Source organism: Gouania willdenowi, chromosome 10, assembly GCF_900634775.1.
Source record: "Gouania willdenowi chromosome 10, fGouWil2.1, whole genome shotgun sequence".
NCBI classification, from domain to species: Eukaryota; Metazoa; Chordata; class Actinopteri; order Blenniiformes; family Gobiesocidae; genus Gouania; species Gouania willdenowi.
Genome location: NC_041053.1, coordinates 27,896,020 through 27,923,425, shown reverse-complemented (window position 1 = coordinate 27,923,425; position 27,406 = coordinate 27,896,020). Strand labels below are relative to the sequence as shown.

General features: G+C 39.7%; 2 protein-coding genes across 6 annotated transcripts in view; one reads left to right on the top strand and one right to left on the bottom strand.

The window, feature by feature from the left end:
- Positions 1–152: 152 nt before the first annotated feature.
- On the bottom strand, positions 153–13,318 carry hdac3 (histone deacetylase 3). Its single transcript, XM_028459008.1, has 15 exons — positions 13,126–13,318; positions 10,312–10,394; positions 10,020–10,162; positions 9,847–9,928; positions 8,406–8,462; positions 8,279–8,334; positions 8,083–8,216; positions 7,931–8,011; positions 7,296–7,369; positions 7,150–7,214; positions 3,778–3,867; positions 3,651–3,709; positions 2,848–2,927; positions 428–585; positions 153–366 (listed from the first exon to the last, which is right to left on the bottom strand). The coding sequence occupies exons 1-15, from the start codon at positions 13,178–13,180 to the stop codon at positions 297–299; spliced, it is 1,287 nt and encodes a 428-aa protein (XP_028314809.1). The 5' UTR covers positions 13,181–13,318; the 3' UTR covers positions 153–296.
- A 1,952-nt stretch (positions 13,319–15,270) lies between these two features.
- LOC114470951 (matrix-remodeling-associated protein 5) overlaps positions 15,271–27,406 on the top strand; it is a 37,171-nt gene continuing 25,035 nt past the window's right edge. For 4 of the 5 annotated variants that reach the window (XM_028459398.1, XM_028459394.1, XM_028459395.1 and 1 more), the window contains exon 1: positions 22,990–23,447. The gene's annotated coding sequence lies outside the window, so the exon portion shown is untranslated. Of the gene's footprint in view, positions 15,403–22,989; positions 23,448–27,406 lie in introns of those variants that run through there. The other variant, XM_028459396.1, reaches the window with a different exon arrangement.

The following is a 27,406-nucleotide window of genomic DNA, read 5'->3' as shown; positions in this document are numbered from 1 at the left end:
ACACGTAAGACTAGCATTAAATCTCATAGTAACTAATTTTTTTAATTGTTATAAAGCTGATGTGTGACAATCCAATCCTCAGAGGCAGTCTTATCAAATGATATCCAAAGGTGTTACTTTAATATTTAGGGCTGAATCAACAATCAATAACCTTTAGAAGCAAAAAACATTTAATGACTTAAAAAGACATAACAAAAATACACGAAAAAATTACAAAAAAGGAAAATACTGTCCGTATGAACAAAAACATCTGTCATAAAATCAGCGAGAGCACCAAGTCCTTTCCGTGTTGCCATTTATATTTCAACGTCGCTTTCTTTGTCGTTGTCGTGATCGCCGTCGTAAAACTCGTTTGCTGCCTCCGGCCTGAGGAAGACATGGATGAAGAGAAGGTTTGACGTGATGTGCTGGATGTGTGTGATCTTACCTAGAGTAATTCTCGTCCGCTCCCCTCTCGTCTGGATCAGGCTCGTCGTTGCGCTCGTAGCTCAGCATGTCTGAGGGAACGTCGTGGATCTGGACGCTGGGGGCGTGGTTCAGCATCTTCAAGTTCTCAAACACTGTCTGGCGAATCTGTTCAAGGTACTGGATGAACACACAGGATTTCACTCATTTAACAACAATGCTGGTTGTTACTCGATCTAATAAAAATACATTTTTAGAGTTGATACCTTATACTCCTCCATGAACCGCCACCTTAACGTGGTGGAGGGGTTTGAGTACCCGAATGATCCTGGGAGCTATGTTGTCGGGGGCTTAATGTCCCTGGTAGGGTCTCCCAAGGCAAACAGGTCCCAGGTGACGGGTCCGACTAAGAGCGGTTCAATAGCCATATATGTACACGAAAAAACAAAGGCAGTCGCCCGGATTGGCGCTACCGGGGCCGCGCCTGGTGGCCGGGGCTTTGCCCACGGGCCCCGGCCTAGCAGAGCCCGAAAGGACGACGTGGGCCCGCCCTCCCGTAGGCCCACCACCCGCAGGAGGGATCATATGAGGTCGGTGCAATGTGGATCGGGCAGTCGTCCAGGGCGGGGGCCTTGGCGATCTGATGCCTGGCTACAGAAGCTAGCGTTGGGGACGTGGAATGTCACCTCTCTGGCGGGGAAGGAGCCTGAGCTTGTGTGCGAGGTGGAGAAGTTCGGACTAGATATAGTCGGTCTCACCTCGACACATAACAAGGGCTCTGGAACCAGCCTTCTCGACGGGGGTTGGACTCTCTTCTACTCTGCAGTCGCCAATGGTGAGAGGCGCCGGGCCGGGGTGGCTATACTTCTTGCCCCCCGACTTAGTGCCTGTACATTGGAGTTTACCCCGGTAGACGAGAGGGTAGCCTCCCTCCGCCTTTGGGTGGGGGGACGGATCCCGACTGTTGTTTGTGCCTATGGGCCAAACAGCAGCTCGGAGTATCCACCCTTCTTGGATTCCTTAGAGGGAGTACTGGAGAGTGCTCCTTCTGGGGATTCCCTCGTTCTGCTGGGGGACTTCAACGCTCACGTTGGCAGCGACAGTGAGACCTGGAGGGGCGTGATTGGGAGGAATGGCCCTCCTGATCGGAACCCGAGCGGTGTTTTGTTGTTGGACTTCTGTGCTCGTCACAGATTGTCCACAACAAACGCCATGTTCAAGCATAAGGGTGTCCATATGTGCACTTGGCACCAGGACACCCTAGGCCGCAGTTCGATGATCAACTTTGTAGTCGTGTCATCGGACTTGCGGCCGCATGTCTTGGACACTCTGGTAAAGAGAGGGGAGGAGCTGTCAACTGATCACCACCTGGTGGTGAGTTGGCTCAAATGGCGGGGGAGGATGCCGGTTAGACCTGGCAGACCCAAACGTATAGTGAGGGTCTGCTGGGAACGCCTGGCAGAGTCTCCCGTCAGAAGGAGCTTCAACTCCCACCTCCGGGAAAACTTCAACCATGTCTCGGAGGAGGTGGGGGACATTGAGTCCGAGTGGGCCATGTTCCGTGCCTCTGTTGCTGAGGCGGCTGATCGGTGCTGTGGCCGCAAGGTAGTCGGTGCCTGTCGTGGCGGCAATACCCGAACCCGTTGGTGGACATCGGGGGTGAGGGATGCTGTCAAGCTGAAGGAGTTCTACAGGGCCTTTTTGGCCTGTGGGACTCCGGAAGCAGCAGACAGGTACCAACGGGCCAAGCGGAGTGCAGCCACGGCGGTCGCCGAGGCAAAAGCCTGGACATGGGAGGAGTTTGGTGAGGCCATGGAGAACGACTTCCGGACGGCTTCGAAGAGATTCTGGACCACCATCCGGTGTCTCGGGGGGGGGGAAGCAGTGCACCGTCAACACTATGTATGGTGCGGATGGTGCGCTGCTGACCTCGACTCGAGACGTTGTGGATCGGTGGGGGGAATACTCCGAAGACCTCCTCAATCCCACTGACACGCCTTCCAATCAGGAAGCAGGGCCCGGGGACCCGAGAGTGGGCTCTCCTATCTCTGGGGCTGAGGTTGCCGAGGTGGTTGAAAAGCTCCTCGGTGGCAGGGCGCCGGGGGTGGATGAGATCCGCACCACCCCGGTCTAAGTCTGGACCTCGCTACTGAGGATGCTGCCCCCGCGACCCGGAAACGGCTAAGCGGAAGAAGATGGATGGATGGATGATACCTTATAAACATTTGTTTTGTAGGATTTAAGTAAAAACTTAATAATGGCATCTAAAACAAAATACTTTAAATACATATCAAGTGTTTTTTTTTTTTGGTATCAAAGTTGTGGCTCCAAAAAAGTGACCAAAAACTCTATTATAGGTAGTGTGGTATTTATTAGAGACACTGCAAAGCATTAGAAAATGTAATTTTACAACAAATGAAAAGGATGAAATGACTCTCCTACCTGTCTGGAGTTCTGGTTTTCTATCCTGGTGCTGACATCAGGGTGCAGCGTGAAGTCTGGAGCAAAGTACTCGAAATACTCTGCAGAGATCCAACACAAGACCAAGAAAACTGGTGAGAAATACTTTTCTTTTTTTTTAATTAAACTACATGGAAATCAGTCAAAATCAACTTTTCTTTAGTTATGCAGCTATAAGTTTAGGATTTTCTAAGAAGCTTCTGTTCTGTTTCTCTGCTTTGCTTTGAATCTTACACTACAGTACAGTCCACCCAGGCCACTTTCATATGTGGTTGTGACTGCATTCTGAATGGTGAGGTCGCATTCTATCCGACCTGTACATCATCAAAATGCGACAGCGTCATAATTCTGCGTCCCAGACGGAGTGGCAGGAGGGAGGGAAACCCCGGTGGAGGATGTACGTAGACGGTGGAAGGGGATAGAGTTCTTAAAATTATTAAATATTCACTATATTATACATGTTATCAGTGCCACAAACATCCTGAGACAGGATGTCTCCATATATAGTTCAGTAAACGGTGCCTGCGTGTACACGGAGTACCTCAGGGCCACATTCCGTTCATACTCCAAACTGATAGTAGACATATTTAATGTGTAAATATCGGATTCTTCAAAAAGATCCTAATTGAGCTAAGTCTTTCTCCACCCTTTAATACCAGGTGTCCTGGTTTTAGGGCCAAAATTCTTTACCTTTATTATATTTCATCAAGCTGCCGCTCCTTCCAGCCACAAGAGCAAAAACTATTTATAATGAAGGTATTAGTGTAGCATTAGCTTTAACTCACCGCTGTAAGGCAGTTCATCACTGATGGATTCATCCACTAACAAAGACGTCTCAAAAGTCCTAAAGCAGAGCAGAAGTTAATGTTAATCTCAGTGAACGTTTACCACAGTGATGTACGTGTAGCTCACCAGCAGCGTGCCACGTTCCTCACTGTGTATCCTCCTCCTCCCAACACCAGCAGAGGGATCTTAAAGCTCTTTACGAACTCCACACACTCACTGAAAGGCAGAGAATCACAGTCAAACACACACACATATCTCCACACACTGTTGAATCCACTCATTCATATTTACAGTTTTAACCCCGTGGTTCCGAACCCTTTTTTTTTGAGTCTTGACCCTATTTCAATTTTTAAAATGTCCAGCGACCCCAGAGAAATTTTTTTCCTCACCTGAGATATTTTTATACTGCATTTTATTTGAACTATATATATTTATAGGATAAGGTTATTTGATATTCATTGTGTGTGATGTGTTTTGAAAAATAATTCAAAAAACTTTAAATTATAATTTTAATCAGTTTTTACCTTTTTCTCCTTTTTTTTTTTTTTTACCAACTAAACATTTCAGGCAACCCCATTTCGATTCCAGGCGACCCCACATGGGGTCCTGACCCCAAGGTTGAAAAACTCTGCACCAACATGTATTTATTTCGCTAAAATACAGCTTGATTTAGAATAATTTCTAATTCCTCTCAACAATAAGGCCTCGACCAGAGATAGGCAACATATCACGCAGACATGAAAACACCAAAGGCATGAAAAAGGTGACAAAAGTCCATCATAGGGGGGTCTGGGGGGAGGGATCCTTCCTCAGAGAATGTTTTTAACACAAATTAAGCAATCTTGAACATTCTAAAGAGTACAATAAGGCAAAAGACACTATTTTCTTTAAGCAAAAAAAACAAAAAAAACGTATTCACACCAGTCATGTTGTGGTTTGTGAAAAATAATTGCAATATGTATGTTAAAGTGAAAGTACCTAACATTTATAGTGTTTTTTGCTTTAACACCACTGCTGCTGAGCTACTGGTTTTATAATCATTTAATGGTTTCCATCATTTGCCTTGTTTCTTTCCTCTTTTTTTGCTTTAACTTTGTTCTCAGCTGTGATGGTGGATGGCTGGCTTTAGCATTTCATCGTAGCGTAAAATAACTGGCCAACATTAACAGGACTTACATAGGGCACTATAAAATACATTTAATTTTTTTTCAGCGGTCTGGTCCACAACAACAGAACTTGTTCACACAGATCTTCTGCAGCTCCGATGAGATGTTGATCATATTAAACATTCTGAGCAGGTGAGGCTGACGGAGGCTGCTCAGCCCCTCCCTCCCTGTTTATAGCTTCACCAGAAACAGGTATAGCTTCACAGACACTAAAGTTAAGCAGGAACTGCTCTGCTCTGTATTTAGGAGTGCATGATTAGTTGCATAGTTTTTTTTATGGCAGTTTAGTCGATGTTGCGGGTGTTGTTTAGCTCATTAAATCTATACCATTCACGTAAAATGGCCTATTTAGAGTTCAAAATGACAAATTTCACCGAAAAGCAACTGATTAGCATGTATGATCACAGTTCTCTTTTTGACATTATGACAATTCACGTCCGCATTAACAATTTACAGTAGAATTTGTCGTCATTTTTGCAATTTTGCTCCGTTTGTGCGATTGTTTTTGTAGTTGTAATATTTTCTGTTTATTTCTGTAGTCCTATTCTCTATTATCTGTCATCAATGTAAAGAACAAGTACATACTGTATGTGAACCAAATCTTGGTTTTAATAAGAATGAACAGGGAACTCAACAGGGCTTGTTCTCATTTAGTGCCGTGCTATGATCACGTGTAAAAGCAACTTCCCATTTAGCAGAAAAAGCACTCGCGTGTCGTTCAACATAGCACACTTTTTTTTAACCAATAAAGCTGTACACTTAGCTTAGTAACTATATTTTGTTTCACAGAGAAGCAATAAATTATAAGGTGAGCCAAACATCTGCAGAGTAGGTGGAGTTGACTGCTTGTACGTGTCAGAGAGGAAAGAGTGAAGAAATCTGATTAATAAAACACCTAAATGCATAAATCAGAGTTAAACTAGATGACGTTGTAAACTGAAGCTTGAGATACTGTATATTCTTAAAATTCTGTCCTTTATAAAGTGTTGTTAAACACTTGTGTGAATCTAAAGTCACAGCATCTTCCAGGAGAAAAAAAGACTTTTAGAAAATAAACCCCATCTATTACAGCACACTTCAACCAGTTCCAGACAATGGAGAGAATTTGGATGGAAAAACTTGATGAGATTCTTTCTCACTCCACACATTAAAAGTAAACAACTGAAAATTCCTCAACAGTGCTGGAGACTTTGTGGCAGTTGGAGTGCCAATCATTCCCATGTATTTTGGAATTGTGTAAAAATTCAACCTTTTTGGCAAAAAATTGTATTCGAAATGGAAAAGGTTTTTGCATATAAAATACTGGCGGAATCACATACAGTATCATGTATCTCGGCATGTTGTCGAGAGTGCTGTCCAAAAGGAGGACTTAGATTTGTTTAAAATAATGCTGATGGCTAGCAAGAAAGCTATAACAAAAACCTGGTTAAAAAGTGACCCTCCGACACTGAATCAATGGAGAGACATTGTGGAGGAAATTTATGTGATGGAAAAAATGACCTTTCATCTGAGATTGAAAGTTAGTAAATTTAAAAAATGTTGGATCAAGTGGACTCATTATAAAGCTAATTTCAAGTTGTAGTTTTATTTTGTAGTACCCCACAGACTATTTATTTATTTACTTATTTTTGTCTTTGTTTTGATGTATGTTGAACTTCGAAAAATCATAAAATAAAAAGTTAAAATAAATAAATAAATAAACCCCAAAGAAGAATGTTTGCACCTCCTCCAGCTGCTAATCTTTAATGAACATTAAAAGCTTCAAAGCGAGTCTACTAAGGGTGTAAGAAAAAATTAATTCAGTCATATCGCAATATTTCACTGCGCCATTATCATATCGATCCAAATAAAATGTAATTATGTTTTTTAAGGAAAAACCAATTTAATTGCGCTAGCATATGCACAGCACATACACCCTGTAACTAGGTGTCAGTAAACCACAACAGACTTTGTTAAACTATCTCACTCCTCGATTAATTTTAGCTTAGAAGCTGATTGCACTTTATTTTCATAAAACATACTGGACACTTATAGATGTATGTGGTTACTATTTTAAGAACTTATCAGAATCTGTTGTAAAAGCAAGTTAACATTCTTTTAAAAAATGTAATTTGACAGTTTAAACATACCACTTGTTTTTGACATTGGTACGTGAATTACAGTTGGTTGTTCTCACAAGTTTAAAAAAATTAAAATAAACTGTATTACATACCATTTTGTACTTGTAAAGGTGAAGTTTGTAATTAGTATATGATATTGTTTAATATTGTATTGTGACATGTGAATCATATCATCAGATTCATGGTAATGCACACCCCTAAAGCCCACTCACCCGTGTCCTCGTATACTGAGGTTAAAGCAGCCCAGCCTGTCACAGCCCAGAGAGTCGGCTCCACACTATACACACACACACACACAGAAGTTTATATGTGGAGTAACAGCAGTCGATCAACACTAAACTTTAACCTGATGACCCACCTGCAGGACGATGCACGTTGGCTGATAGAAATCCACCACCTGTTTAATAACGGGCTGGAACAGCTGCCGATAGCCTGCAATGATTAGAGTGTGAATGAGCTCCAGGACAGTGGAAGGTCAACATCAGGGCTGGCGTCAATTACTATTGTAATTGTGCAATTTACAATGAATTACAACTGACTTATGATTTTAATTGGAAAAATCAGTTCTATTCAATTCTATAAAAACATTTACAATTTGATTAAATGCAAACCTGAGAAACCATTTTATAATTCTGGCATACACATATGTAGTTAATAATTATAATTATTAAAATGTTTCACATCAAGTTTTCCTACTGACTGTCAGTTCTCTTAAGGATCAAGTTGAGGGGTATACTGACACAAAAAAGGCTCAGACGCCCACCCCAAAAATATTTGTATTGGTTAGAAAGCCTAATAAAACAAATTGGATGATAAATAAAAAAATGTATTATTTACAGCTGATTTAAGACAAAACTGACCCGTTATCATAACAGATGCTAAAAGAAAGCTAACACAAGAGGAAGGTCACATTTCATGGTCTTATTTATTTTATATCATTGTAAATTTAAATGTAATTGAAAAATATAATTAACCCCAACCCTGTGCACTCACTCTGGTCATCGATGCCGTCTCTCAGAGGAACGTTAAGGCAGTAATAGCGGCCGCTCTCTGCGCCAACCTCGTACATGTCACCTAAAGAAATAGAAAGCCTTTTTTAGCTTATTATTATTATTATTATTCACACAACCTCCTTTAACTCTGACCTGTTCCTGGAAAAAAGTAATTCCCATATTTGTGGAAGGACACAGTCATGACTCGGTCGGTCAGGTAAAAGGCTTCCTGGACGCCGTCGCCATGGTGAATGTCTATGTCGATGTACAACACCCTAGGGTGGTACCTGTTAAAAACACACAGCTGTAAAGTCCACAGCACAGACAGTTAAAGTAAGGTTCCTCTTACTTTAGGAGCTCCAGGATGCTGATGACGATGTCATTGACGTAACAAAACCCTGACGCCTGAAACACAAGAGGAACAAAGCAGCTGTTTATTATCCACGCTGTAACTGTGTTCACGTGTTTGATCTGACCTCAAATTTCTTGGCGTGATGCAAACCTCCTGCCCAGTTGATGGCGATGTCACAAATCTTTAAAAACAAACAAAAACACACAATCGGTAGCAATTTATTTTCATAACCAACAATCAACATAAGCAGAAAGTTTATTTCTTGTTTGTTGTCAAACAGTGAACGTGTATTTGCTTCTTTTGGTCTTTACTTTAGGTAATTTGATATACTTGCCGTTCTATTTGTGCCATAACTACCAAAATAATGAATAATTCTAACCATATTTGATTACAGCAGATGCAATTTAATTTTTTGTCCAGCTTCACATATTTACAAACGGATAATGTTGAACATCTCATTTGATCAAATCCTCTCTAAAGCCTGACTTATAAACTTTAAATTTGGGAATCTCCACTAACTTTAACAAACACACACTGTCATCCTCGATGACAAACTCCATGAACAGTATCTCTTTTCGGGAGGTGATCAGTGCGTACATCTTCCGTGCGTGCTGATCACCTGCACCAAGAGCAGTGTTGGATGTGACATCCAGCGGCGTGCACAGCTGATCTGCTCCCTCTGTTCATTGGAGTTATGTTTAGTGCTGAATTCCAATAAACTATTCATCAAAACACTCAAGTCTCATAAATTACATATTTAATTGTGAGTTACAACATCGCCTTATATTAAATGCTGACAGGTGTTAAAAACGTATCAAACTCAAATGATCAGTGTGTGATCACATGCTTCAGTTGTTCTCTATGATAAATTGACTAAATAACACCATCTTTAACCATTTACTACTTTTAAAATGTTCAAACCACAGAAACTCCTTCAACTTCATTCTCACTGCTCAGTAACAGATGATGTCACGTCCTGTTGGTCTCAGCATTAGTTTCTATTGGCTGTTTAATCAGAGTAATGCTGCAGCGTATCCGCCCTCACGTCTCTAATCATTAAATCTGTGATCGATCCTGTGGATCTTATGAAGACGGGCACTTAAGCTAAACACAGGCAGCTGGCTTGGCTCAGCTGGGGAGCTCCAAGCTGAGAAGAGTTTGATGGGATGGTAAAAACCAGCATGGTCACGGACGGCTTGGCTGAACCAGGTTTAAACCGTAGGCCTGGCTCTACTAAGAACACTTTGATGAAATACCCCCAGGTCATTATCCCAGAGCACTTAGTGAGAAATGTTAACAACTAAACCATTATACTCAGTAATAACAGTTTGGCTGACAGCGCTCTGCACATTTCTGGTTACTTTAGAATCATCTGCTACACATGTGTGTGTGTGTTTAATCAGCAGTGAACAGAAAGCAGAGCAGGAAGTGAATGGGACTCCAGAAACAAAAATAACATAAATCCAATAACTCAGAATTTGATGCATGTTTGAAAGCAGAAATGGTGAAACTACAAAGTACATTCATGGTCTGCTGGGTTTTCAGTGCCTCAGTCTGTTTGTTACCTTGTGATTGAGCTGTGTGGCTCCCTGTAAAGAGGCCCCTGTGTATCTTGAACAAAACTCAAAGAGACCTGGAAACACAGGACTAAAGCCAACATATACAACATGTTGAAGAATGAGAAATGCCGGTCAAACGTATTGTTTTGCAGTAAAGTGAGGAGTACGGTGCAACCTACCAGTCATCACCAACGTTGAAGGCGTTAAGGCTCTTGGTGAATCCCTGCATGTTGTTGGGGCTGACCTTCTGCAGGAAGTCAATGTAGTCCTCAGAATGGAACCGACACATGTCGTGCTGGGAGGCTTTATATGGCTTAAACACCTGAAAATTAAAAAAAAATGCATTCAATATAGTTTAGAATGTCAACTTTGGCTTGAATGTCTTATTTATTTTTGTATTTGTCTTTGTAAAAAGAATAAAATAATGTCAGCACACTTTACAAATCCTGATTGACCATAAGTTGTGCTCACCATCATCTTCTTGTAAAGTCCATAGTGCAAAACCAGGCTGTGGGTAAGAGACAAACGGTGAGGCTTCATGGGATGACCAGCACCTGGAAACAAAACACAAACGCACACGCACACACATTATGTGGATCTGAAGATCAGTCACATGATGAAGGTGAGGTCATAAGTGTGAGAACCTGCTGCAGCTACTCACAATGGATGCAGGTAATATCATAAATGTTGAACATCACACTTGATTAAAACTGTTTTGATGTCAGGGAAGTTGTCACCATGAAATGTTTACCAGGACGTAATTATATGAATTATAAAAGCACAAACTGAAATAAGTGATACAGGTCAAAGTTAAACCATGTGATTTATGAGAAACCAAAAATAAACACAAATGACACAATGATGCTCATTTTATTGTTCTGTGGTTCTGATTGTATACTTTAAAATAGTCTGGTCCCTAGTGGTGAAAAAACTGATGCAACCTTTTATCTGTTTATTTTTGTCTAATTATTAAGGTCTGGAATGACATTATCAGGATAATTTAAATTAGGTTAATTTAAATAAAGTGAATCAAAACCATTGATCCCTGAGTGGTGACATTAATGCTGCTCTCATACATCTTTATATGACATATAACTAATTAAAAAGGAACAGTCAGAATAATCCATGTCAATACTAGGAGTGTGCTGATATCTCGATACGGCAATATATCGCGGTATTTTTTTGCGCGATCGATTATCGATATGCTCCTGCTAAGTATCGATTTTTTTTTTTTTTATATTTCAAAACCTTTTCTGCTTCTTCACTAAAATGTGCAGGTAGGTCTTCACAGAAATGTTGTCACTGTTTGTTGAAGGAACCAATATATTGTTTACTGGAATATTGCACTATAATGGTGTCACTGGTAAGAAAGACCCTATTTTTTGTTAACAGAAAGCACTATTGGAGATACTTATTCGTTTATATTAGTATGTTGACACTTATTTACAGAAATGTTGCACTAAAATAGTGTCACTGTTCATAGGACACTTTCATTTTATTGTCTTTCAGAGATATAAAATAAAGATTGTATTTTTTCACCTAATCTTTATTTATTTTTTGTTATATCACAGATTATCATAGATTGATTTCTCTAGTCAATACAAGTATATCTACCTTTTTTTTTTTTTTTTTTTTTTTAAAGGATTTTTTGGGCTCTAGTGGCCTTTATGTGACAGTTGCTTGACAGGAAGAGGGTTAGAGAGAGCAAGGAATGACACGCAGGAGAGGGTCCCAGGCCGGGAATCGAACCTGGACCCGCTGCAGGTGAGGAACTATAGCCTCCGTACATGGGGCAGGCGCTCAACCCACTGAGCTACACACCACCCCGAGTATATCTACCTTTTAATTGAAGCTTACACATGGTTTTAAAATACGGAAGTCAGTGTCTCGTCTAGAGACACGCCCACTCATGAATATGCATAGTAGGCCACAAATCAGCCCGTTTGTGTAGAGTTGCTCAGAAAGTGACTTTTCAGAGGCTAAAACTCTGGAAAACAGGCGAGTTTGGGAAAATAAACCTCAAATACTATGTTTTTGGGGTTCTTAGAACAAATGGAGATGGGTGAAAAATAGCACGATATGGGACCTTTAATACTCTGACTATCCATAACAAAAAGCTTTGAATGACAATATTACAAAATACCAAAAACAAACCTGTGACCTGTTGTCAACCAGAAAGATAAACATATGCCTAGAATATTGAATTTGAATTTCATTTCGGCGGTCTTCACAAACAAAAAAGTACAGAACATACTCAATCGTCCAATTCATCCACCGAAACGGTGTAGGTTGAAGCAAAGCTTATACAGTATATATATATATATATATTACTATTTTCACAATATACATCCAATATATATTCTGCACAAGTTTTTTTTATATACAGTTTATGCACTCATATCAAACATATATACATACGTACACACATGCATACATACACATGAATGTATATATGTACATATTCATATTATACTATTTCATATTTACGACACAAATGTCATCAATGAAATTAGGAGTGGCAATATATATACATTAATAAAAAACGTTTTTATTATGTTTAATTGTTAATATATTTTATACCATGATATACATGTTATATATTAATACTGTCCAAGGTAAAATTGTTGCTCTTCTTTCTTACACTTACTAACGATATATGATTTTAAAAAGCGTTTTAAACTGGTTTATGTTGGTGCTTTGTTTAATTTCATCCTTCAGGCTGTTCCATAATTTAACCCCTGCTATTGTTATACTATACTCATCTTTTTCATTGTTGTTCTACCATATTGGATCTTGAAATGTAGTTTTCCTCTTAAATTATATTCCCCTTCTCTCTCTAAAAATCTTTTCTGCAACCTTTTTGTAAGTGAACCTTTACTTGCTTTATATCAATCATTTGAACAGTTATGAGTTGGATGAGATCTGGGAGTTTAAAATCTGGTGTTTTTTTTAAAAATAATTTATGTGTGTGTGTGTTCTCTGTATCCTGCGTTATGTGTCAGTCTGATGGATCTTTTTTGCATTATGAAGAACGATGAAATGTTCGTTATGTATGTATTTCCCCAAAGGTCTAGACAGGAACTCAAATATAGTAAAACAAGTGTACAATAGTGTGCAATGATATTGGATTAAGAACGTGCCTCGTTTTGCCCAGGACAACTATACTCCTCGCCAAAAAATGAGAATAAAAATCATAAAACAAACGCAGAATTCCTTATTTAAATGTTAGCATGTAGCCTCCATTAGCTCCCGTTCCCTCCTCGAGTGTGCAACAACCAAACTCACCGTAATGAAAGTTGCCCACATCTGGGTCGTAAAAGTACGATGTTCTGTTAGTCATCTTAGAAGTAATATTCCCCAAATTTTCGGGAAAACTGTGGTTTTATGTGTTCCTGAACCTCTCAAACGAGCATTCTTCATTCAATTAGCAGACAGCCGAAGCCATAATAACGGCGACGTCTACGTCATCAACCTGAGACGTCAGCGACCGAGAGGGGGAGAGGGGAGGGACCAGGATGGAGCGTAAACAATGTGCTGAATAAATGAGTTATTAAGTTAATTAAGAGCTGAAAAATGGAAAGAATCAAGTAAAATGAAAGTCTAGTGAAGCAACAAAAGAAAAAATAGTAACAAAAGTAGACTTAGTTTTATTTAGACCATTTAAGAGACCTTTGACTTTTAGTCTACATCACATGTAGCAAACTCATGGCCTGGGGGCCAAATCCGGCCCTTTGGAGCATCCAATTCGGCCCGCAGGAGAAAGTGAAAATGACAGAGAAAACATGAATCATTGTGTAAATGAAACTTAACAATATTTGCAGGAACTTACAGTTTTCCCAGTGGACAAAATACTTAAATTTTCCTCAAATTATGACAATGTTTCCCTTAATTAAATAGAAATTGGTCATACAATCTAGGAAATGTAAAGTGAAGATCTTGTTGGGACTGATATATCACTTATTGTTTGGATATTTTTTGGCTTATCACATATTTTGTATTTTATGTATACGTAGAAGTGCAAACTAGGGCGCAATAATGTTGAAATTACTAATTTTCCCACATGAAATCTGTGGCCCACATTAAACTGCTCCGTATTTGGCCCCTGAACTAAAATGAGTATGACACCCCTGGTCTGCATCACGCAGGGACTCAGGAGTGACATATGGTGTTTTTGTCAGCATTACACTAATGCAAGTTTGTCATCATAAGAATTTATTTTTTTTAAATCAATATGATTGACCTAAAAAGCACAATAATATCGTATTTAAATATTTTTCCACTGTTGTTTAAGCACTATCCCATTCCCATCATATTAAATAATAGAGCCTGACCAAAATGTGATTTTTAGGGCTAATGCAGATATATACAGTATATATATATATATATATATATATATATATACATAAACTTACCTACCTAAAAATAAAATAAAAAATGGTTATTTGTCAAGATAACAGTACAGAAAATATATAAATGAATAAGCGGTAAGTGGGGTTTTACAAAGTCCATGAAATAAGAGCTGTATATACACAGGATATATACTAATACTGTACATAAAGAAAAAAATCCTATAATCCCCAAAATGATTCACAACAAGGGGATTATTAGCTAACAATAGCATTGCTGGATGAGTCCAGATGTGGTAGTTGTAGATGTAAAAGCACAACTGTCAGACAGCAGCCCCCTGCTTGCTTTTAACTTATAGCTCTCATATGCATTAAACACCTTTTAATCACACCTCAGATCTCTGTTAATTTAACTCCTAATGATTAAATGTCCCTAACCTCTTAATTACACTAACATGGGGTCATTTTGATTATCTTTAATGTATTTATATGTAAAAGATTTAATAAGAGCTGTGGGTTAATAGGATTATTCACAAATAATCCACACACTACAAAGTGGGAATTAGTCTTTGTGCAATTTGATAAATCGTTGTCATGACATCCACCCTTTAGATTGTGTGTTTGTGACTGACATAATGCAACATGTGTGATCATCAAGTGTGCTGTCAGCGTTTCAATAAACGGGCTTTGAATGTGTATCACGTGTTTACGTCTCAGCTGCCCTCAGTCAGTTGAGTGATTTTTGAAAGCACAGCGAGTAGAGTGACAAGTCTTTGCAGGTTTAGTGAAGATTAACCTGAGCACGCAAGCAGCACCAACGTGCCAACTGTGGCACTGTATTTATTTTGAATCCATGCTCGTGAAGAGAGAGAGAAAGAGACTAAAAAAATATTGATGAACAAGACTTGTCTGGAGTTTTTCCAGATCATAAAGTGATTAAAACCCAACTCTGTTCACACGTCAGAGGGAGGAGAGTGAGGAGGGATTAGGAAAAAGGAGAACATTTCTCAGAATTTATGCAAATTAACACTTTTATGTACAAATATTAAGTGAAAATGTGGCATGTTTTTGAAGATGATCCAAACTAAAATGTACTGTATTTTATAGCTTTCTGTTTCCATCTTCTCTCTCTCTCTCTCTCTCTCTCTCTCCACACTAAAGAATAAAAACCTGTGGGAGAGACGCAAAGACCAGATGTGCCTGAAAGGGTTGCCAGGTAAAACTATTCTATTTTTTACTCTGTATTTTCTCTAAATAAGCGAGCAAAGTTGGTATGTTTACCTCTTTTCAGTTAAAACAATGATCATGCTCTATGAACACTTTCTTGCAAATGTTTTGTCTTGTCATCATCAATGTGTGTGCTGACATCCTCATTTGTCAGATTTTTTTTTTATACTGAATAAAAGGGTCCTTCAGGTTATTCATGGCAGACTCTTCTAGCCGTGAAAGCACAGATGGAATCAATGGTGACGAGAATAATTACATTCCACTTGTGTGAGTCATTTTTTAGGTCTTTTATATGTTGATGACGTCCCCCTGGGCCCAGCTTCTGAGTGTGTGGGTTTACTGTACGGCTCTAGGATTTCCTCCCACAGTCTGAACCCCTGGATGTTAGGTAACAGGTGTGTGTGTGTGTGTGTGTGTCCTGTGGGGCATTAGCAACCTGTCCAACTTGTACTTGACCTTTCTTTCTGCAAATAATCTACCTGATTTCTCTAGCAGACTGAGACATGTGTTATTTGCAGTTTCATAATTGAAGTAAACTGTTTTGCCTATTGTTTCCTCTCTCTAATTACATCCGCCAAGGAGGTCATCTCCACCGGTGTTTGTTTATTTGTCTGTTAACAGGATTACACCAAAGTACTAAACACATTTTCATCAAAGATAGACCTTACACCAGAGATGAGCAACTTTTTCATCACAGCGTGGGCCACAAAAATTCGATTATTTTTTTTTTTCAAAAAACATCAAAGGGTTCTAGTGTCTTCGTTGTTGTTTAATGTATTGTTGTTGTTTTGTTTTTGGTTTTTTAGTTGTTTTGCACATTTATGTTTTTATTTTGTGTAGTTGTCATATTGTATCTGTATAGTTTTGTTTTTTGTTGTGTTGTGAGTTATTGTGTTATTTTTGTAGTTGTTTTGTATATTTTTTCATAAATTAATTTGATGTCATCCTGTGTGTCTTTTTGTGTATTTTTTTCTGTAATTTTGTATGTTTTTTGGAGTCACTTTGGGGGTCGCACAAAATTAGAGCGAGGGCAGCAGGGGGCCCCCTGGGTCGACAGTTGCCTATGTCTGCCTTACATCATGGAAGATTCCATTAAATTTCAGACAGAATTCAGATCAATATACTGATTCTGGATCGGTTTCAAAAATCTAAAAATCCCTTTCTCTTATATTGTATTTCTCTTAAATTTCAAAAATTCACATCTCGGTTTGTGATGATTTTTATGAAATTTGACTCAGTTATTTTGGCTTGGTTCTTCAGTTACCCCATTGAGTTTCATCCTGATCATATCTGGATTGTGATTCTGATCACATGATCAGTTTCCCTTGAGAGTCCCTTCCTTGTCCCCAATGTTGCTGCCATTGCTCTCTATAGGCAACTCTAACTTTGATTATGCAAATTTAGAAAATGGAGGAGTGATACATTTTATTCATTGAATTTTTTTTGACAAATACAGATTGTTTTCAGTTACTTATGTGTCCTGATATGTGGTGATTATTCTAATCTCTTTTTTTTTTTGTAGTTTTCTCTCACCTTTTGACCTTCTTGTTCTTACTACTCTGCTGTACTGTGGCCATGAGGCCTTCAGAATCAACAATGTCTTTATTGCACTTGCAAGTGAAAATAATTAAAGCGGGGATTAATAATTAATAATCAAAAAGCTGCTACCTCAGATAAAAACTATAAAAATATGTTTTAACTCCATTGTAAACACTGTTGACATTTTTGCACATTGCATTGTGGGATGTGGAGTCCCGTAAACAAATATAGCATAGAAGTGTTATTACCTGATTCTTATAGCAATAGGGTATAAGTATTAAGATTATGGCTGTTAATATCTAAATACTCAAACAAGAAACAATTCAATTTTTTCCTCAAAACAACTTAAAGCATATATAAAAAATGATCCAAGCAATGTTTTCACAAATAAAGTCTCAATGTGCATCATGTTAGAACTTATAATAAAGCATTGAACACATTATAGTGTAGAAAACATCATATTTCAATTCAAAAAAGGGTCTTTGTAATTTAAAGTCTATGCTGCTATGTTTTTTATTTTAAAGAGCACCTATACTTTTGGTTTGATTTCGTATTTGGCCTTTTTTATTTTTTTTTATCAACTTCACAAAATAGATCATCATGTAGGATGTCAGGATGATTTATTTTTAAAAAAAAAAAAATTCTGGCAAATCTCTTTTAATCCAGCAGAACTATAGCAGCCAAGGCTAAAAGATGTGCACATCTCAGCTGTCAGCACCTTCCCTCTGCAGGTTTGAAATATGTTTACTGGCAAAGTAGATGCACTACGCACAGATCAGGGGATGAGAGCAAGTGTCTGGCACTCATTAGGTTAGATGGTTGGCTTTAACAAAGCTTTTTAGGAATATTTTTTCTATTAAAAAACAGAGGTCTGATTGATGATAATCACATGCTATGGTTCCTCCAGTGGAAAGTGATGCCTATAATGTAAAAATGGAGTGAATGACTAAAGGATCAAAGTGTTTTCACTCTTCAAAACAGAGTCTTAGATGGTTTTGCTCTTTAATATTTATTTGTTGGACTCTTACCCACAGTGTGACTGATTGTCTTGTTTACATGATGTGTGATTTCTGTCTTTTTCACTCAGTGTTTGCCAAACTCTTTTAACAGGAGGTTGCATTTATAGTGAGTTTCCATCCATACATCCATTTTCTCACCCGCTTGCTCCTTTTTTCAGGGTCACTGGTGTCTGCTGGACCCTATCTCCAGCTCTCATTAGGCTTAAGGCCGGGGTACAGCCTGGACAGGGTGTTTACAGTGAGTTTTACTTGATCATTTGTATATCTTTCATTTTGGGACTATTCATGAATCTTGATATATTTTACAAGAGTTTCTCACCAAATATAGCTTATTCTTGTTTAGAGGGAGATTTATATTCAATCTGATTCATATGTTAAGTTAAAGTTTCATTTATTCAAACAAGGTTTTTCAGGATTTTTTTATATGCTGAGATGAGATAAACATTTCCTGAAAAACCTTGTCTGAATAAACGAAACCTTAACTTAACATATATACTATTAAAAAAAGATGACACAATTAATCTTGCTGCAACTATTCTGGTTCACGATTGGATTTTTGAGAAAATTTTTTAGGAGATTATTAAAGAAATTATGTATATTAAGAACCAATAAAAAATATGATTTTGTTTCTTCATTTATTTAATTTCTGGTGATAATTTTGGAAAGATCACAAAAATATTTTATAAATTATTATTAATTAACCCAAAAGGTAAGGGTTCCGTAAACAGAGATTATTTATCTAATATTTAATCCGTAAAAATTACTGACGGCAAACTTTCTTTGCATCTGACCCTTTGTGTTATGGTACAGTTGCTCCTCCTTATCTTACCTGCTGTTAAGCAGATGTGGATTCCATGCAATGACATATACTGAAATGAAACCATTCATTTTTTTCTCCTTTTGGTGCAAACATCACACGATTTAGAACCATGTGTAGATTGTGTAGTAATCATTTAAAGCTGTTATGCTGCAGAGTCAAAACAAGCATAAAGAAATGGAGTCTGTTTCTGCATCAGGTATTTGTTACTGGAAACCCGATATGATAATCATCAGTAACATTAGGGAATAACTTTAAAGCTCGGAGTTGCACTGTGTGGTTGTAGTTCAATAGATATTAATTCAGTCCTGATGAGAAAAAAGCGACAGCCCATTGCTGTGCAAATGTTGCTAAATATACAATATTTTTCATTTATGTTATTATTTATATATGTTTATGTCACAGTGAAGTACATTATTTTGATTATAACAGGTGAAAAGAGTCATTCCACAGGACGTCAAGTTGAACGTGCTTTACTGATGAGCTTAAAGCCATGGTAATATAATCTAAAGCTTTGTAAAGTCACTTTATATTCATAGAAATGAACTTGTTTTTAAAAATATAGATAAATCAGGTGGATAAAGCTATATGGACCCCCATTGTATCTCTTGTTTCTCCTACACCTTTAATATAGGTAAAAAAAATTGATTTAGGTTTTGTGATATCAAAGTTGGTATCAAATATTTACAATAATGTGGATAGCAGCAGAGCTATTTAGTTTTAAGCTTAGGATAAAGATTTTGTGTCACTCTATAATGTAAGTGAATTGTGGACTGATGAAAAGCAATTTTTTCTTGTCCTGTCAAAGTGTTCAGAATGAACCCAAATGCAACCTATCACATAGATGAACTTTAGATTATAGGTTTGAACGCTAAATATTAAAACTTTGGCACTAATTTGTGTAAGAAACGTCTTTAGAGTCTTTTTTTTTTTTACTTTCACGCAAGACTGAAGGGGCTAGAAGCTTGGAAGCTTGACTCTGTGTGGCAAGCTGATTTCTGAGCGGGACACGCACCACGAATGCTCCAGGTGCCTCGGCCCCTAGCAGGCCCTGGATGCTCCGGTAGCCTGCCAACCTTCATCGCGATGAAGAGCCTCCGCAGACGGCTGGTGCACCAGGTGAGCCTGACCCCTGGTCAGCGACAAGCCTGCCGCCACTGAACGCATGGAGACGAGCACCCCCGCTGGGCCCTGCTGGAGCTGCAGTCTGACATTGCCTTTGTCTCTCCGCCCGGAGAGGACATTCTCGGCTTGGACTGTGGGGACGAAGATGACGTCACTTCGGAGTTCCTCATCTCAGAGGACAAAGAGGATGATGACATTTTTGTTACCTCGGCTTGGGTTAAAAGGCCCACAGTCTCTGCCGCTTCCACAGAGGGAGGGAGCATTCCAGCCTCTCCTCTTCCCGGCTCTGACTTGGTAGATGCATGCAGACGTGCCGCCGCCCGCCTGTCCATCCCGTGGCCGCTAATGTTATTGTTAGTGTCTGGGTCCCGGTACAAGGGGAACCGGCTCCCCGCAGCCAGGGGTACGGCAAAGCGGATGCTCCCTATTTTCCTTGAGCTGTTGAAAGAAGTGGTGCGCTCCTGGAAGGACCGGCCATTCCCCGACAGGGGCGCTGTCTCAGGTGCCTCGTCCTTGGGCTGCGAGGACATGGAGAGCCTGGGCCTACTCCGCATGCCTGCAGTGGAGCACTGGTGGCCACACACCTGCTCCCCTGGGTCCCGGTTGTTGCTCCTCGGAGGCTGAACCTGCCAGGAAAGTCTGACCTTCTGCAGTTAGACCTGTTGGCGTGCTCTTACGAGTCTTCAGCACTCACCGCCAGGGCGCTCAACATTATGTCGCTGCTCACAGCCTACCAGGTGGAGCTCTGTGAGGACTTTGGGGTGTCCCAGGACCCGACCTGCTGGAAGGAGATGTCGGTAGTCACCGACCCGTGCCTCCGAGTCTAGCGCTGTGCGGTTTAGGCCATCGGGAGAGCGATAGGGGCCATGATCCTCCAGGAGCGGGCCTGCTGGCTTGACCTGGGGAACCTGTCAGAAGCAGAGAAAGGGGACTTTCTGGACATGCCCGTCGTCCCAGAAGGAGTGTTCGGCTTAGTGTTGGCCTCCATGTAGAGGCACTGCGAGGCCAAAAAGAAGGACGACTAAGCTCTCCGCCTCTGCCTCCCACGGAAGGCCCTCCTGCTCATCGCAAGGCTTTCCCAGCTCCTCTGGGTGCTCATTTCAAGGGCCCTAAAACTCCTAGTTCCTATGGCTGGCCCAGAAGGCCCATAGCCCCGGCTGCGGCTGCACCGGCTCCGCCCACGCACCCCACCCAGGCCAAGAAGAAGAGGGCGACCTGACGGGGTCCCACTCTCTCCTCCGGCCCCGCCTGTTCTGTTCCGTTGTGTGTCCCCCGTGCCCTCGCCTCCTCGCCACAATGGCCCATCCCAATGGCTGCCAGGTGGGAGCTGTCCCCTCTCGGTGGGTGGCTATGCTCCCCCCTCGTGCAGGGGTCCCCCGGGGGTGCCGGCGCGGCTTCCCCGCTAGAGGGTGCCACCGCACCACGGTGCAGGGCTCCTGTGACGGGCGGGCCACTGCAGGCGACTCTTTTTTTCGGGGGAGGAGTTGGGCCGAGCTCGCGGTCCCAACCTTGAGTGTTACGAACGGTAACGAAGGGGTACAGACTGCAGTTTGCGTCTCCCCCTCCCCGGTTCAACTGCGTTCTACACTCAGGCTCAGGGAGCAGCCTGTGTCCTGCAGGAGGAGATCCTTTCGTTGCTGGAGAGTCAGAAAGACTGGTTCACATCAGTCGACCTAAAGGATGCGTATTTTGAATTGAATTGAATAAGGGAGTTACTACATCACATAGTGAGACATCGAAACTAATGTTATGAAAAAGACTATAGGTTATTTACATAACCCAGGTTCTTTGACTAATATAAGTGAGATGTCTCACAAAGACGACCCTTCTTGCACGCCCTACTTATAGTAGGTGGGACTAGCGGCAGATCTTTCATCAGCCAATCAGATTGGTGGAATGAGAAAGGTGTTCTGGATATGATGCGGCGGCGGGTATCCCATAGTGACACATCTCACTCATATTACTCAGAGAACCGGGGTTATGTAAATAACCTATAGTTCCTTTGACATTATGACCTCATTCATAAGAACACCAGAAACATAACCTCCCTTACAGCTTAAGATGGGGACACCTTAAAACTTGTAAGTCTACGCTATGATCGTAACAATCGAATGCCTTTGACCTCATAAAACCAGTTGGAGGTATGTGAATGGTACGTTTCCTTGAGTAATCACTACGTCACAGTTTGTCACTCGTGTCGACTTCAGTAAGTGTGTTTAAAGTGCATTTTGTTGCATACGCAGCTTCTAAATCACCCCTCATTCCTACTACCTTAATAAAGCTTTAAGTTTGCATGATTTGGAAAGAATGAATATTATAACCCTATGGTGCAAAGGTGGGACTGTCAGCAAATGGAAAATGTACACTAATGGGCCTTTTTCCCCCCTAAATGTTTAACGTGCCTAAGCTTGTAAACCTCCTTTTAATGGTATTATCTCTCTCCCTCTTTGCCTCTTTCTTTGCCTTTCTCTTTGTCTCTCTCTGCCAAAGTAATACAACAGAATCAAAGTGAAGCAAGATGTAGGTCACAACAACAAAGCGTCTTTGTTATCAAAGCCCTATTCATATAGCGACGTGTTTAGAGTTTGACTCCTGCTGTAGGTACATGAGCAGGTTAGCGACTTAAATGTTTCCAAATGGCTTTTAATCCATCATTGTCGACAAGCACAATATGTCTGTGATTCCTCTTTAGCTAAAGCCATGTTGTGAAAAGGCCAGACTTTACTGTGGGAGTAGAACCACCCACAGTCCTGTAAACTGCCATGTCAATACAGTGTTTGCAACAATACAGTGATTATGAACTTCATCAGGGCTTAAGGTGCGGTCAAACAGTTGTAATGTACTTTTCCTGTTTGAAAGTAGATTTAATCGCAATAGACAGATGTCCTGCCAAGTTTTTGTTAAATGCATGTCTGCGTGTGTAGCTGTAGATGCATTATTATGGTTGGGCAACATGTGTTCAGCCACTGTATAGAAAGAGGAAAGAAGGAAACAGGAGTGGGAGGGCTGGAAAGGTGAATGCGTGGAAGGAGAAAAACAGACAGGCAGAGAAAGGTGAACATCAATAGACACACTGGGGAGGAATGAGGGAAAAGAAAACAGGAAGAGAAAAGTGACATTTCCAGGAGTTGTAAAAAAAGAAAGCAGGATGGAAGAGTTGGAGGAAGGCACGTAGAAGGGGATGGAGAAGTTACATTCCTGACAGCACAGTGAGAGAGAGGACGACAAGGAGGGAAAGCAGTTGAGCTGAAATCCAGATGCCTTTGGGACCAACAGAGGGTCAAACTAATCCACACACACACATGCACAAACAGCACTCCATCCCCATTCCCACTTTCTACTGCGCAGACCTTTAAATCTCATTGGTTTTACCAGTCATTTAACAACTGGAACATCATCCAAGGACTTTTTCCATCGTCTGATTTTCTTGTAAAAGTTTTTTTACTGCACAAAACTATCAAGGACTTCATTTTGTGCAGTTGATTTTTTTACTTCAACATCTTTACTTTATCCCTCTTCTGGAGGAATTTTCAGGTGAGTCTCTTTTGCTTTTTTTTTTTTTTTTTTTTTTAAAGAAATAACAACTTGTTTAATGTTGCCTGATGTAGTTTGAGCAACATTTTTAGCTTTTTAGTGCAAAACCCTTGCTTTAATTTGACAGTTGCAATTGTTAAAGAGAATCTTATTGAGTTTGGAACAGTATGAGCTCTCAAAGGTGTTTGTTGCTCCTCATTTAACTGTTCAAGTTGGTTTTTATTTAATTGTGAAACATGACTTCATATATTTGGTTCAGACCCACCTACGAGAGAGAATGGTGCTTTTTCAAGCCATACCAGTGAAAGTCTGCAGATGTGAAATAAACCTTCAGGTTCTGCATAGTGCACAGTGTTTGGCTTCACATGTTGCTTTACTGCTATCAGTATAAAAAAAAGAGCCACGTTTAAGGAACAACAAGCTAAGCCCAAAAAAAAAAAAAAAAAAAAAAAACACAACCCTTGCATGTCAGCACAGAGGCATTAGATTAGCCTAAAAACCATCTGAGCTTTACATGCTGCCAGCAAACTATGACAGAATGATTGAAGATTTACAACAAAGCCTTGGAAGTGAGTTTCAAAGATAAATAAATTTAGTGTAAGGCTAAGAATAATTAGGAGATCAACAAAAATGCTGTTTGCACCACATTATCTGCAACCTCAAAAAGCCTAAATGGTATGAAATATCAGATGCCTAAATCTCTTTTGAATACTTTGATGTAGCCATTACACACATTACATTCACATTTGGTTTAACTTAACCTGCTAGTATCAGTGTTTTCAGAGACACTTTTGATGGTGGATGTATGTGCAACATGTGACCTCATTGAGTTTCATGGAAAACACGTGAGAATCTTATTGTAGTCCTTCTTTATGTGTCCATGAGTTATTTTGAATGGGTCTGCTGTGGTCTCAGAAAAGGGGCTTCTGACACAGAGATGATTGAACATCGCCAGGGGTAATTTTTAGCAAACTTTTCAGTGACAGTGAAATTGATTAGGGATTGCTGTTGGTGGAATACTGGAAGATCGTGTTAAATGGGTTATTGTTAAGACGTCTGATCAATGGCTTTTATTTTATGGCTTATTTTTTGCAAGAATTTGGATTTCACACCTGTGCATCTTATGGTTTCAATGAGTTGCAGACACCTTGGTTTTGTCCATCAAATGTGTTTAGAAGTGTGTATTGAGTTTTATAGTTTTGGTCTTGACTTGGACTCAACTCCCAAAAGTCTTGGTACAGCCTGTTTTTTACATAAAGTTAAAGTTGGCATCTTTAATTGTTCATATATCAGAATGTCATTGACAAGACACTCAACCTATATGCTCCTCACAGTAATGGTATGTTTTTATGTGCTTTGCCCTGGAATTGGTCTCAGTAATTGCTCCTAATGGGGCCTCTCCTTTATAAATACATATTTACAATGCTATTAAGCACGCCACAGAAGTGGAAAATGATATTTAACGTGACAGAATCATATTTTGGATGGTTTCTATGTTATCAGATAACTTTGCAGCTACATAGAATTGTCTGCACTTGTGAGTATTTTTTTAAGCACTCCAAAATCTGGCATGGCTGACAACATTCATAGATCAAAATCTCTCTACAGGAATGTAGGGTTTTACATTCTCCTCCATTCTTACGTCTTATGTTCAATTCATTAACCGTTTGTTTGTTCGTGTCTCTGAAGTGAAGTAAAGCTAGATTATTTGGCAATAACAGACTAAAGAAATTAAAGAATAATAATAATGAATTTATAGCTCTATGTTGGCAACGATGCTAACGTTGTCTCAGTTTACTGCAGCACGGATTGGTAGAGACATTAAAGATAGAGCTGGCTTAGCTTTTACCTGTGATCTCAGCAACTACTGAAACTTGAGCCCAGGGCTAAATGGACATCTTTATTGCGCTGTAAAACCGAAACTGAGGCGAAGTTGCCTCAACAGGCTACAGACTCAACTCATAGGTTGTATCAGGATTTGAAGTTGCTGACACCTAATAAACTGCAATAAAAGTCATTTCAACATGTCATTTAAAGCAACAGATGACCAGTGATATTCTCATAATATCCGATAAAGGTAGCGGCTTTAGCATGTCAAGGGTTTGGTTGCTAAGAAACGTGGTAAAGTCATTAGAGAGCTTTCAGCACCAGTTCAAACGATTGAGGCCCAAATCCTTCCCTAGGCTAAGGCCTCTTTGACTTTTTAACAGAGCCACTGCTTGTGTTGTGAACTTGACCTCTAGCTTTGTCCTGTAGTAGTTGGTCTACCAACAGATAATATATAGACTGTCATTAATCTTCTTACAGTCCAGCACTTAAAGCTGATATCCAGAATTACTGAGAAATCTGTTTATGTATCATTCTTTTGAAATGCAAAGAAATACCTAACTAGTCTTTTACTATGGTCTACTGCCAGTGGTCATTCATATACATTAATGTATATAAGCCCCTCCTTCATCCTATAGACCCCTATACAAATGGAAACAATCGGCGAGTGCGCCCATGCCAATAGGCTTCAACTTCCTGTTTTGAGACTGTCAATCAAAGTGAATGCAGAACTGTGCACGGAAACAAGGCCGCGCGTCACAGCAGCAAACAGATAAATATGATTTTGGCTCTTACCTGACCCATAGACTTATATCAATGTGTCGATGCGACCTTGTTATGGTCCGCGATGCACATGCAGAGAAGTAGAGGCGTGGTTTCTGGTAGTTTGACAGAGGCAGGGGGAGGAAGTGAAGCTGTTGAGAGCGGGACATCGAGACGTCCTCTCAGAAACTCCGGATATCAGCTTTAAGCGAAAGTCGGAGAGCCATGAGATGCTTTAGGAGAAAAACTGGTGTGAGTGGCTAAGGTGAAACTCAACGGTGTACTTTTTATATAGCACTCCTGAGCTTTGCACCATTTTACTATTAGCCAAACTCTCGCAAGTTTAATCTGTTTAACCGTCCTGTTATCCTCAAATATTACTAATATGTTTTACCCTTGGGATCAATCTGATGCCAAGGGATATTCGCCTCCAGAAAATAATTTTCAGAAAATTGTTGACCAAGTTATTGTGTCATGCACTTCGTTAGTTTGTTAAATACTTAACCCCTTGATAATAAAACTTTGACCTGTGCTCTAGCGCCTCAAGCCAAACTTTTGAATTAGAATGAAAGTATCTTGAATAGTTTTCATCTAAATCTTCTCAAACTTACTGACCAGATTAATGAAATGGTTCATTAACATTGTCAGTGAAATTAACCCCAGTATGAACCCTATTGTGTGGTGATGATACAACCTTTCCTGCAGCACCACCATCAGGTTAATCTTTTAGTTTTAAAGTTACTGTATCTTGAAAATCTTTCATCACAAACTTTTCTTATTTGGGGTACACATTCATGACTCTCACAGAAGGAACCCCTTGATTTGATGCTCAATCAATGGCACGTATTAAATTAGGAAAAAGGAAATATGAAGCAAAAAAAGTATTATTTTTTAAATGATTGAATGGGGTCAAATTGACCCAAAGGACAATTAATTTACATGTTTCCGCACACAAAAAAAAACCTAATTACATGTAGTATTAAGATAAATAATGTTACAATCAAATTGAAAGTGAGTGACACAAACGATTAGCATGTTGTTGTTTATCACTGCGTAAGAAGTGTTTTATTGGAGCGTTAACATAGCGTTTAGAAACTCCAGGCTTAGCGAAAAAAAATAAAAAATAAATCTTGGATGTTGAAAATGAAATAATTGCTGGTTGTAATTTCCATTATTTGCACTACTTAGAGAGCAGATGTTTGAATTTGTTTGTTCTGTCATCACCCAACCCAAAAGGGAACAAGAGCTATTAGGTTAATGTGTTTATCAGAACAGGAAGTCATTAGACATCATGAAAATCTATGCGTTATTGTTATTACAATGGCATTATATACTGTTTTATATACATTATAGTTTATAGATATCAAACT